Source organism: Lucilia cuprina, chromosome 3, assembly GCF_022045245.1.
Source record: "Lucilia cuprina isolate Lc7/37 chromosome 3, ASM2204524v1, whole genome shotgun sequence".
Taxonomy (NCBI): Eukaryota; Metazoa; Arthropoda; class Insecta; order Diptera; family Calliphoridae; genus Lucilia; species Lucilia cuprina.
In genome coordinates this window covers 30,961,374-30,976,115 of record NC_060951.1, presented here as the reverse complement: position 1 = coordinate 30,976,115, position 14,742 = coordinate 30,961,374, and the positions used below count along the sequence as shown (strand labels likewise).

The window sequence follows — 14,742 nt, the reverse complement described above, 5'->3', positions numbered from 1 at the left end:
AGTAAGAGGATGGTGTTGTTTTCATTGTTGTTTTCGACTGCTGATATGGTGGATTCTTTAAAGAGAACGTTGTTGGCCAAGTTAAAACAATACAAGGACAGATGACAACATAAACTGACACTTGAACAAATACAGGCATGAATATTTACTACAAACAACTAAGAAGAAGTATTGAAGCAAAGATTAATGATGGTAAGGAGAAGAAAAAATAGGACCAACTAAGAGGGTTACAAACATGTTGATAAACGTAAACACTTAATTAAAATTGGTACAATTTCCTAAGACGATCAGAGATTGAGGTGCAAGTGATTTCGTACTATGGGACAAAGTTAATGCTGCTTTTTGAAATTCTCTAAAAAAAATGGATGGATACAATGGACTACTTCAGAGTCCAGCTTAAAGTCTACACTTAAGTCAACACAGCTTACATGTACATGGACTAAAGTACACTCAAGTCCATAGTCTATGCTTTAGGCCAGACTATAATCTACGGATTATAGTCTACTCTATAGTCCATATAATAGTCAACCCAATTGTTAATATGGTCTACTCTATAGTCCAGACTACGGTCTACTCAATAAACATACAATAATCTTTCTATAGTCTAGACAATAGCCTAATCTGTAGTTCAGTCTATGGTCTAGTCTATAGTCCAGTCTAAAGTCTTCACTTAAGTCCATACAGCATGTTCAACAGACTAAACTATAGTACAATCAAGATCATAGTCTATGCTTTAGTCCGGACTATAATCTACTCTATAGTTCAGACTACAGTCTACTCTATAGTTCGGACAAGAGTCTACTCTATAGTCCATATAATAGTCAACCCAATTGTCAATATGGTCTACTCTTTAGTCCAGACTATGGTCTACCCTATAGTCAAGACAATAATTCCTCTATAGTCTACACAATAGCCTAACTGCAGTTCACTATGATCTAGTTTATAGTCCAGTTTAAAGTGTTTACTTAAGTCCATACAGCATGTTCTATAGACTAAACTATATTACAATCAAGATCATAGTCTATGCTTTAGTTCAGACTATAATCTGATCTATTGCTCGGACTATAGTCTACTCTATGGTTCAGACTATAGTCTACCCTATAGTCAAAATAATAGTCTAACCAATTATCAATATGGTATACTCTATAGTCCAGACAATGGTACCTCTGTAGTCCAGATAATAGTCTAATCCAGAGTCCAGACTATGGTCTACTCTTCTCTATGAGCTAGAATATAGTCATTCTTTACTCTATATAGTCTAGTCGTTAGACCACACTATATTACAGACTAAAGTGTACTCTATAGTCCAACAAAAAGTGTACTTTTCAGTACAGAATATTATCTAATCCTCAGTTAAGAATATAGTCTACTATTTTGTACAGACAATAGCCTGTGTATTCCAGACTATAGCCTACTTAGTTGTCCAGACAATAATATACCATATAGCTCAGAGTATAGTTGACTATATAGTCTAGACTTTTGTTTATTCTATATTTCAGACAATAGTCTACTCTTTAGTTCAAACAATGGTTTACTCTATAGTTCAGACTATAGTCTACTCTATTAGTATTAGTTGGTCACGTTGTATATATATGTATGTATTATTTGACTTCTTTGAAATTCCAAATTATACCAAGATGATGTTGATAATGCGATAGTTACTAAAAGCTTATTTGTAATCAGTATTGACGGAAAGTAAATTAGAGTAATGGTGTTTTTGAATGGTATGTGGTGCGTGTGTGTTATATAAGTATGTTAAATTCTACAAACTAACCAGTTGACCATAAATGAATGAAATGGTTTTAGCAAGAAATCGTTTTTACGTTAAAACCAAAAGAAAAAGTATTTACACAATATTAACAACTATTGTTGGATATACATAAGGTTCTTGGCAGTTTTTAACTACTCTAGTTACTCGAATTTTTATAATTTAAGAAAAAATATAAAATTACTATAAATTATAATCTAGGACGAAGGTTCTAGAATATGGAGTTGAATAGTGGTTTTTATATCAAAGTAAATTACTTTTGTAATTCGTGTCATACGCTCTAAACTGCAGGGTCTTTACTTAATATATACGTACATATGTGTATGTAGACAAATACATATTTCAAACTGGAATTATATACTAAATAGGTGACTTTTGTAATAATAGAAGTATTTCTAACTTTAAGTGTATTTATATAGAAACAACCACACTCTCCTAACAATAGTATTTAATAGTAATGTTGTTAAATTGAAATTAATCTTGAGAAAATTTCGAAAATACTAATACAAGTAGGTATATCTAGTAAGTGGAACACTTATACTTACAAATATCATATTACTTGAGTTTAATTTAATTAAATTACATACACTTAACACCGACACACTTAAAATTCTATGCTGCCTGATAATCAGTGTCATTTATTGTATTAAGACCAAATGTTGCCACGCAATACACCATTATGGGCACTTGAAAATAAATATGTTTTTTTTTTTGAATGTATATGAAATGTATATGAAAGTGAAATTTGGAGATTGTAGCAGGTTGTTATGTAAACACATCCATAGTTACATATACTTATACGATGAAAACAATTGTTTTGTTTTTTTCCATTAAAACATCATTACCAGCGTCATTAACTTTGGCATCATCATTGTGCAATTTGTTTTATTTACTTGTAAAATTATATGACTTTAATGCAATAAATCCCCACTTGACAATGGTCCATTTCTTTTTATAAGTTGTGGCTATTTATCATTTAAATGGCTTAAAACAACAACAATGATAAAAGCCACCTTATTAAGTGTGTAATTAATTTACATTATTTTTCCTTTAAAGTATATAAGGTCTACTTTACTTGTTAAGATTTATTAAAAAGCTATGGTATAATAGGCGACAGAGGGTACAGGGACATGTGTGCTTAATTAATGTTGTTTTAATTATATATTTATTATGAAGAAAGAAATGTAATCTTAAGGAGAAAAAATCCATTTAAAAAGGTATTAGCGAAACCAATTTGCTATGTATTTTAAAACGCAATACTAACTAACTAACTAACTTACTAACTAACTAACTAACTAACTAACTAACTAACTAACTAACTAACTAACTAACTAACTAACTAACTAACTAACTAACTAACTAACTAACTAACTAACTAACTAACTAACTAACTAACTAACTAACTAACTAACTAACTAACTAACTAACTAACTAACTAACTAACTAACTAACTAACTAACTAATTAAATAACAGTTAGGCAGATGCCTTTTTGATGAAGATATCTGAGGCTTTTAGAAATCTGATTTCAATAGAGCCATAGACGGACGTGGCTTAATTGAATCCGTTATCTATAAGTATTGTGGAAATTACAAACATAATTACAAACCTACATATACTATTCTCATGAATGATGGGTGATGGGTATAAAAACAGAATTTGAAAATTTTTCTGTGCTGAACTTAAATTATATGGGCACTTCCTTACGATTGTATGTGACATTCGCACGCCTTCAGACTGGTATAGATTTTGTAAAATTAGAAGTAGTGCTGTAACATTCTACTACTTTTCACTACTCGATACTACTCAATACTTTTCATTTGGGTACTCAATACTACTCGATACTTTTTATACCCTAAATATAAAATATTAAGTTCTCTTCAATTCCCTATATACGCGTAAATGTCCTGAACTATATATAATTTCTCAAACAAAATTCAGTACATTAACATGAATCATTTGGGAGGTATTCCAAAAAAATTGTCCTTTCCCATATAATGCCATACAACGAAATTAGGAACAACATTGTTTGAATTTACTCTACCACATTTGCTCCAAGACTTCATAAACAAACTCTATGAATTTTATTAATGAAGGTTAATCCAATCTCATAGTTGGTGTAGGGTATCATATTTCTGAATTTATTTCGGTAAAATGAGACGAGACATCGCTCCTCTTCTGCGACATTTTGATTTTTTGTATAAATTGTTTTTATTTTTTAAGTTTTTTTACAAGTTTCTTTACAAATTTTTATTTTGATTTGACATTTTTTTTGTTAAGAGTTGCATTTTTAACCCTCAGCTGAGTTGTATATTTAGCAGAGTTGCATTTTTATACTATAGCCGTTAAATTTAAACAGATTATGTTGTACTTATTTAACTCAAAAGTATTGAGTAGTTACCTTTTAGTATTGAGTACCCAAAAATTAAGGTAAATACTCGATACTCGATACCCACTACTCAATACTTTAACAGCACTAATTAGAAGTACTTGGAAAACAATTTTGTCATTCTGTTTTATTTAAAAAATACTTTGTAAAAGAAATCATCCCATTCGGAATCTTGTTTTCCAAAATATGGATTAAAACATGGCGATATCATGCGTGACAAAAAAGGGAAGTGTTTTTAAAATAATGTAAATATTTATAAAAATCTGCGAATTCATAAGGTCTGTATCTTTTTTGTTTTAATTTTTTACACTATGGAACATATTTTTCATTAGTAATCCAATATTTTTATATAAAAAAAAAAATAATATAATTTTATAATGGACATTTTTTTCTCCTGATTTTTTTGGCTTTAAAATATTTATTTTGGTAATATATGCAGTCGGACGTGGCCGTCCTTTATACATGTTTAAGCAATTTATAATAAATTATAAATTATAAATAAAAAAACTGGAGTAATATGGCAACTAGAGATCTTCAAAAAATTCTAGGGTGTGATTTTAATTCACATAAAAATTATTTGTGCCAAATTTTCCGATTTCAAAAATTTTTAACAGTTTTCGTCTTTGACTCTACAAAAGATCATATATTTTGTTGAATTATCTTTAAAAATGCAGAAGTTATAATCGTTTTACCTTTTCATGGAATTCACCATATGTATTTTTTAAACCTCATCCGTGTTATGTGTCCAGCAAGCATTTGGAGAATTGTTGGATGATAAGTCAGTAATCTGAGTCATTTTTGACTCCTTTTTATGACCTAAAAGTGATTAATAAGTTGAGCGCTTAAAAAATGACTCGAAAATTATCCCAATATATGAGTGAAAACTGAATATTTGAAAAACAATAACAAAATGTATAGCAATCATAAATTGATAATTCTAGTGTTTAAAATATGATGGTTTTAAAAACTTATTTTGTGGTCATATTTCAAGCAGTTGGAAGATCTAAAATTGTTACATATGTACTTACGTACACTTAAAAATATCTTAAAAAACTATTCAAAAATGAGTCGAAGCTGATTAGAAATGGGGCTCAGAAAAGAGTCTTTTGGAAGAGTTAGCAAAACATTTTGTGTGGCCTAAAATGAGTTGATATAATTCTCATTTCGTTTATAAAATTAAGTGTATAAGTATTTTAATTTGTGTGATATTTATAAAGTCGATTTTATGTCAAGGAAATTTAAATTGTATTATGCTTTAATTGTGATAATTTTATATGTTTAATGATCTTCTATGGAAGATAGTTGAGCGTCTAATCACTAAACTTAGTGTAAATAATTTCAATTAATGTTTAATCTGATTTATTTAAAAAAAAAAACAATAATAAAATAAATAAATAAGTCATCCAGGTATTTAAAATATGATTGTTTATAATTTTAGTTTTTAGTTAAATTTATTGCAGTCGGAAGATCAAAACAGTTTTTTGTTGTATTGTATTTGTCTGTAACAAACAAAACTAAATTACGCAGAAAAGACTCAAAAATGACTATAATATGATTCGGAAAATGACTCAAAAAAGATTAAAAATTGAGTCATAATTGATCAGAAGTGGGGCTCATAAATGACTCATTTAGAAGAGTCGCGGATAGGGTACCATTTTCTCCCGACGAATGTATCATTTATGATCAGAAAATTAGCGCATATATGATCATTTTAATCGTGCAAAAGACCCATTAATGACTCGAATTTGATCAGAAATTAAAAAAAATTCTAGCTGGAGTGAGTATTACCGCCATGCGTATGAGTATTATGGAATAAAATATATTAACTATATAACAAGTATACGCTAAGAAAATTGTTATAAAGTATAGCATACCTTAAGGATGATGATATATAATTTGTGGCCTTAGAGGCGTATAAGTAACATTAATTGCAGGAAATTTATTGTAATTAGTATACGTATGAACATATAATTTCAAACTTCTGGACAGTTATTACGAATTATTTATGGAGTTGGTTTAATAGTATTTGTAATATTCTCAACATTATAAAAAAATTAAGAATTTATATAATTTTATATCCTAACTATGCAAATAAGCAATATATTTACGAATCCAGAAGTAGGTACTTATAAGAGTATTCAAACGATTAATCGTCGATCGGTTAATCGATTAATTTTTGACGATTAATCGTTCGAATAAATGAAAATTGTCAAATTTCAAATAACGAATAAACCGAATAATTTCTATCAATTAACCGATTAAGAAAAACTCACTATTTAGCAGTAAAATTACTATATATTTTCTACATAATTGAATATTTTTATTATAAATTTTCTTCTTTTCTTAATTTCTTAATAATTTTTCTATAAAAAAGAAAATTTATTTGATGATTTTTGAAAAGAAATCATGGAAATAATTATATAGCATTTATTTCTACAACCTGTTTTTTTTTTGAAACATTGTTGTGTTCTTAAGTATTTCCAATAAGTTCTTCAGCAACAGTTATAGTTAAACTAGTGTTTAAGGGAACGTATGAATTCTAGAACTCGTTGAAAATCGTAAAGACAGTAATTTCTTTATATAGCAAAGCATTTCACATAAACGGGAATGGTTTATACCATTTGAGAAGAACTAAACATAGAATTATAGTGAAAGAAGTGAAAATAATAATTTTGTTTATAAACCGTTCAAAAGTTATTTTCAAACATGAAAAAATCTATGGTTACAGGAAACTGTGGACCATTAGTATTAACACTGTATACTCAGTTTTTTCATAATCGGCTCTTTAAAGGACTTTAAAGTTTAAATGACTTTCGATTTCAAAAGATGAATTCCAAATTTATATTAAAAAGTTGGCATTAATATTAATTTCAAATGAAGGTGAGTTCCTCTGCTTCGAAATAATATAATTTATTTCAAATCATCAAGATCATCAAGAAAGAATTAGAAATCTTAAGGAAAATTTGTCACAAAAAAGTAGTTAAATGGTTTTGTGTGGGAAATGAAATGTTTTCAAATTAAATTTATTTTTCGTTTTTTTTTTGTTTTAAGTAAGACAGGTAAATAATATATGTATATAGAATGTACAGATTACCAGCGTCCATTTGACACCAATATTAGCATCATAAAATGCATATAAATATTTTAAATATTTGTTTGTAGTCCTTTAAACTTTGAAATCCTTTTATAAGGACATAAAAATCGGAGTACGCAGAATTGCTATAAGTGTAATCTATTTTCACATGCTTTTCAACTTTTCCATATTTGAAAGCTTTTTTTCAAAATTGTTACAGTGTGTAATATAAAGAAAATTATTGTAAAAAGTAATAGTAACATCTAGTTTCCTTTAGTTCGAATAACCGAATAATTTTTAATTATCCGATTATTAACCGGCTAACGTAAAACCTCAAATAATTATTTGTCGAATAAACCGAATAAGACAAAAACCCGAATAATTGAATACTCTAGTACTTATGATAATTGTGTACTAGTTTGAACAAAACTTTTCAATGATAAAGAGAAACTCCCCAAAAAATAAAATAATTATAATTTTTCTTGTACTAGGAAAACTATGTAGTATTTTGTTGTTAATGTATATTGTATATGTTAATACAATTTATTAAAATCTTCTTAAAAATGTCTAATGTTGTTCAGTACTTAAAAGTTTGTATTAAAATTCTTTAGTTTATATTAATAAACCCTTATAAAAACTCAATATTATTTTAAAACTTTTTTTTAGACTTTTTAATTCTTTTGTGAAGAAATAGCAGAAAAAGAAAAGTTTATCTTTTCCAGTGCCATTTTAAAAGTAAAATCAGTTTTCCTTATTTAAAGTTTTGTATTGAAATCAAAGGATTAATCTTTTAATAATTTATTTGTTTGTGAAAAGTTTATTTTATTTTTTTCTTTTTTGTTGTGATTTTTTGTATTATGTTTAATCATCATTTGGTTGTTTTTAAGCTTTAAGTCACAGCGAATTTCAATAAAACTTTACTTAGCACAGAGATTTTTTTTAACTTTTTGTTAAAATTTCATTCAACTTCTGTAGGAGTTTTGTGCCTTTTTATAAAGTTTTTTAGTTTTTGCGATAATCAAATAAGTTGTTTTGTTTTTAAGTTTTCCTGCAGTTTAAATGCCATTTTTAATGTTTGATAGGGTTATATGCAAATACGTTTGGAATTTTTCTACGAACTAATAGAATATTGATAGATGTACATACTAATATGTAAAACTTTTAATTCTGAATAAAATAATGCAAACCAATGTCTTCAACTATGACACTATGCTGCAGATAAAAATAACTTTCTTATATTTATGTAGAACAACTATAAATAAATGTCTAATGCGTTTGTATTTAAAAATCTATCGTATTTATTTATTTAATGTAAATATTTTTATTTCTTACTATTTTCATTACTTTCTTTCCAAACTTTTTTTGCACAACCTTACTTATCAATTTTATTCTCATTATGTTTCCACGCCATTTTTCTTATTATTTTTTTTATAGATAAATTGATTTTTGTTTATTTTTCGCAAGCAAAAACTTAAAAGTTTTCTTCAGATTCTCCTTCCCACATTATGGAGATTTTATAATTAGCGGAAGTTAGTTTATTGTCATTGTTGTTTTTTAAATCCTTTGAAAAGAATATTTTTAAAATAAAAGTTTAACATAATTTATTTTTTTCAGAATTTGTTAACGATTTGTCGATGACGTTGTTTTAAGTTGTTTCTCGTATAATGTGTGATTGCTGAAAATAGTTGATTACTTAAAACGTAAGATAGGGAAGTTACACTAATAACAAGGAAATAGACTATAGACTAGACTATAGACTAGACTATAGACTAGACTATAGACTAGACTAAAGACTAGACTATAGACTAGACTATAGACTAGACTATAGACTAGACTATAGACTAGACTATAGACTAGACTATAGACTAGACTATAGACTAGACTATAGACTAGACTATTGATTAGACCATTGACTAAACTATAGATTAGACTATAGACTAGACTATAGCCTAGACTGTAGACAAGACTATAGACTAGACCATAGACTAGACTATAGACTAGACCATAGACTAGACTATAGATTAGACTATAGACTAGACTATAGACCAGACAAGACTATAAACTGGAGTATGGACTAGACCAAAGAGTAGACTACTGACTAGACTATAGAAGAGAAAGTATTGGGTATGGTTTTTTTAAGTGGTGTTGACGTATAAGTGTTATTGAACTGTGTTTATGAAGTATACGCCTTGAAAACGTTCTGTTTTTTTTTTTTTTTGTGGTCAAGTATTTTTAAATGTGTTATACATTTATGATGAAAATTTTACTATTTGTTAGAATCCACACGAAATATGGATAATTAGTAAAAAAATTGTACCATTAACTTGTAAAATTAAGAATTACAACTTATGGATATAATCAATGATTGCAACGAAATGATTTGGACCCAAAAAATTAGAAAAGAAATCCAAGAAAATAACAAAGCTTCTTACGGAATGTAACTTTAAATCAAATCTGGAGAATTGTGGTAAAACTTGTAATTTTAATTAGGGCTATTTGAAAATACATTAATAAACAAATTTTTTTTCTTTAAACCAACCCTCGTCTTTCCAGCACTTTTACAAACTATTCAAATGATATTCCATTCCATCTATACAGTTTATGTCACTAATGTGATGACGCATGTTTTCTAACTACTAATTTTACAGCAACTTTTTCAAAAGCAACTCTTCAACAACTGACATTGGGTATGTTGCTCCTCATGTAAGTGTAAGTAAGTATAAGTATGTGATTTTTTAAACACTCCATATAAGTTGTCATCATATGAATGTGTTGGTTTTGGAAAAAAAACTCATCTTCAACACTTTTAGGAGAAAATATGTACGAGTATAAACACTGAACTAATGATGCTAATGTTGGTTCACTTGAGTTGAGTGCCAACATTTAAAATGAAGACAAGTAAAACTATGTTGATGATGATGTGGTGGTAGAGTTGGAGGTTTCTAATGATGATGCTGATAATAATGATGATGACAATTTTTTAAAATTTTAACGATAAGGAAATAGTTGATAATAATGACGTTTGTAATGTTGAAATGCTTATGTTCTTGTTAAAGAGGTTTTTATTTTTGACTACATACACCCAACACATACACCAACTGACATGCAAGTCCCGGAACTGAGTTATGCCAAACAAGCTGCATTTCTTATTTCTTATAGCTCTTGCTATTTGCTTCTTCCCTCTCTCTCTTTCTGCAATTTTAAGCTGTGACATTGCACTAAGGATTATTTTAAACTTGAACTATAAGGGTTGCCTACTATTGCTGTTGCAGTTTTATTTGCAGTCTGTGTATTCTTTACTTCTCTTTACTGTATGATGCCAATAAAGTGAAGTCAGTTATGTATGTTGTGTTTCCAACCGTACGAAGATTAGTTGGAGCCAAATAATTTTGTCAATGTTGTCTAGATTGCGGTTGCTTTCCATGCTGGGAGATTTTTAAACATTAAGTTGTGATTAAAACTTATGCCATTTTAATTAAAATATAAAATTAAGTTTTAAATAAAGATTTTTTTTGGGGAAATTTAGATAAAAAGAGATTTATAAAAACAATCATTAAAGTGATAACTTTATAGTGCTCTAGTGAATTGAGTATACAGAAGACGGAAGATCGAATACAGTGTACCCTATAGAGCTGACTACAGACTATTGTGTGGTCCAGATGCTATTGACTAGACTATAGATAAATCTGACTAATTTTGTTTGTCAAGACCATGTATGAGAACTATCGAGTCGACTATAGAGTTGAATTTGTGGTCGAATATATAAAAATGTTCAGCATATTTTAGGATGTCGGGTCTACTTTAGTTTTTACTAAAGAGCAGTCTATATAATAAATTATAGTGTCAGCTATGGATTCACCTACACACTCAACTATAGCGTCACCTACACACACAAGTATAAAGTCGACTATGAAGTTTGCTAAAGAGTGAATTATACAATCGAATATGAAGTCGACTATAGATACTATAGATTCAATTATAGAGTATAAAAGAAGAGCCGATGGGCTATACAGTAGAATATGAAGTAGACTATATAGTCAAATAATAAAATAAAATTATAAAGTTGACTATAGAATCCAATAATGAGTCGACTATACAGGCTATAGATTCGATCATAGAGTAAACTATGGACTATATAATAGACTATGGAGTTGACTATAGATCTGGATTAAAAAGTCGTTCGTAGGGTCGGCTATACATTCGAATACGACTATAGAGTTGACTCTAGAATTGACTATAGAGTCGAATGTAGAATCGACTGTATAGTTTACTGTAGAGTCGACTATAGAGTTGAGTATTAAGTCGACTATTGAGTAGACTATAGACTCGACTGTAGAGACTATAGAGTGGATTATAGAGGCGACTATATAGTCGAATATGAAGTCGATTACTATGTAATAAAAAAATAATAAACTAAAAAGACGACTAGAGTTTACTATAGATCGAATAATGAGTCGATTATAGAGACTATAGACTCTACTACAGAGTAGACTATGTAGACGCTTATAGAGTAAACTATGAAGTCGAATATAGGGACAATAGATTTGTCTATCGATTATGCTATAGATTCGGCTATGGAGTCGTCTACAGAGTTTACCATAGATCGAATAATGAGTCGATTATAGAGACTATAGGCTCGACTATAGAGTATACAATAAGGCATACTATGGAGGCGACTATATAATAAACTATGGATTATATATTCGAATATAAAGTCGATTATACAGTCGTCTATAGAGTCAGCTATACAATCGAATATGGCTATAGAGACTAAAGATAGAGTCTATAGATTCGACTATTGAGACGTTTATAAAATCGACCATAGAATAGAATATGAAGTCTACTATACAGTCAAATAATAAAATAAAACTATAAAGTCGACTGTAGATATGACTATGAAGTCGTCTGTAGAGTGTACTCTAGAGTCGAGTAATGAGTCGACTATAGAGACTATAGTTTCGACTATGGTGTACACATCGGACCCTAGAGCGGGCTATTCTGTCGCAAAAAGGGTATAGAAAGGGCTATAAATATATAATCAACTATAGAGTGGTTTTTAAAATCGACGAGATAGTAATGTACTTTTTATTTCAAATATCGATAACATATTTTATTTTCTACATTTGTCAGCTTTCAAATATTTAAAATAATTTAAAATTTTTTCCCCCAAAACAAAACCAATTTATTGAATACATAAACTTTTTAAAACCAATTTAACAACATGCCCAAACCCCAGTTTCCTATGCATGACTATCATTTGCATAAATCGTTGAGAACTTGTGTTACCGCAGTTGGATTGTCAATGGCTTCTGGATTAGCGTACTATTTTCTGCACCATTTACCATTAAAAGCTAAATATAAAAATTTCTATTCGTAAGTAAAGAAAATTTGCAACATTTGTAAATGCATAGTAAATTATGAATTCTTTGTTTTCGTTTCTGCAGCAATTATGATCCAATGGCTTCATTTAATCGCATGATGGCAGGAGGATATTTAAGTTCTTGTCCAGCAGCTAGCAAGAGTAGTAATGAGAAGGATAAAAAGAAATAGACGAATGAAATATGAGAGTTGTGGATATTTACTGAAGTTTAGTTTTATTGCAAGAAATGTATGCAAAAATTGTTTTTAATTAAAATTGAATTTTAAATATAATTTCAACTTAACAAAATTAATTTCAAATGTCGTTTGATGGTGATCATAAAAATCTCATAAAAACAATAAATTTCTCTTCTAAGTTTTGTCCAGAAATTCAAACTTTTGCATTTATCATTATAATATGATTTTAAAATTGTAATATTTTTTCACTTGAACAAACTTTATTAAATGCCTTTTCTCTCTTTTTTTCAAAAGTTCATTATAAACTTTTCTCAAATGACCTTGATAATTTTTTTAAAATTTTATATTGTATTTAATGTTGCACAAATATTTTCAATAACCATATAATTGGTATAAGTTTTTTTTTTTTTTTTTTGTTAAATAAACTTTTTGTTTCTTTATCCCAACTTTACACCTGACCAAATACTAAAATAAAATTGTACTTGAAAATACAATAAGAAACAACAAACAACAAAAAAGTTACACAGCTTTAACAATGAAATTGGCAAAACATTAAGACAAACTGAATAAATTCAATATAAAGATTTCTTTTTTTTACAAAATCAGCCACACTGATAGACCAATACTAGCAGTCAAAGTTTTACAATAAAATTCTATAAGCAAAAAAAAAAAAACATCTTTTTCACACCATTACACTTGGAAATCTTCCCGTGAAATTATAAGAACATTTTCTAGTTTGTATGAAGTTTCCTTGAGTTGTAGTAAATCTGCAAGAATAATAAAAACACACATAGACATGCTTCAACAGAATTGCAAGAGAGTGTGTCATCTTCATCTCCTATCTGCTATAAAGAAACAAATTTTGCTTGACATAGACAGGAAACTACATAGAACATTTATAAGTATGGCGAATAGGTAATAACACGAATGAATGAATGAATGTTTGGAAGAAAGAATGAATGGTTGAGAACATATTGATGTGTAAGTGTGTCTCATTTTTTTCTAAACGCTATACTCCAAAGACTACAGTAAACTAGTTTTTGGCAAAATTCTATGGATGATGACTATCCTGCTGATGACGTTTAAAATTTCATTTCTGCTTCAGATTATGCATTTAATACTGTGGAGTAAAAGAAATAAAAAAAGTTTTTTCTTCAATAAAGTATAGTTTTGCTTCTATAAAGCTCATGAACTTTCTTTGACATAATTATAGTTAAGTCCACTTATCTACGAACATTGAGCAAGCAATGATAAATACATTTTGCAAATCTTATAAACTGGAATAAAGAGCAGACTTGACCAAAGACTTGCCTATAAACTCGATTATCGACTTGGCTATTGATTTGTCAATTGATTTGGCTATTAATGGTATTATTGTTTAGTCTATAGAACATCCTACAGATAAACTATAGACTATAGTCTAGTCTATAGTCTAGACTATAGACTAAACTTTGGGCTATAGATTAGACTATAGACTGGACTATAGACCATACTATAGACTAGAATATAAACTAGACTATAGACTAGAAAATAAACTAGACTATAGACTAGACTATAGACTAGACTATAGACTAGACTATAGACTAGATTATAGACTATACTATATATTAGACTATAGACTAGACTGTAGACTAGACTATAGACTAGAATACAGACTAGACTATAGGCTAGACTACATACTAAACTACAGAATAGACTATAGACTAGACTACAGACTAGACTATAGACTATACTATAGACTAGACTATAGAATAGACTATAGACTAGATTATAGATTTGACTATACACTAGACTATAGAATAGACTATAGAATAGAATATAGACTAGACTATGGACTAGAGTATAGACTAGAGCATAGACTAGACTATAGACTAGACTATAGACTAGACTATAAACTAGACTATAGACTAGACTATAGAGTAGACTATAGACTAGACTATAGAGTAGACTATAGACTA

General features: G+C 28.6%; 1 protein-coding gene across 1 annotated transcript; it reads left to right on the top strand.

Annotated features, from left to right (window-relative positions):
• Nucleotides 1-12,357: 12,357 nt before the first annotated feature.
• LOC111687593 lies at nt 12,358-12,897 on the top strand. The gene is made up of 2 exons (XM_023450039.2): nt 12,358-12,601; nt 12,673-12,897. Exons 1-2 carry the CDS (start codon nt 12,450-12,452, stop codon nt 12,776-12,778), a joined length of 258 nt encoding a protein of 85 aa, XP_023305807.2. The 5' UTR covers nt 12,358-12,449; the 3' UTR covers nt 12,779-12,897.
• Nucleotides 12,898-14,742: the final 1,845 nt, after the last annotated feature.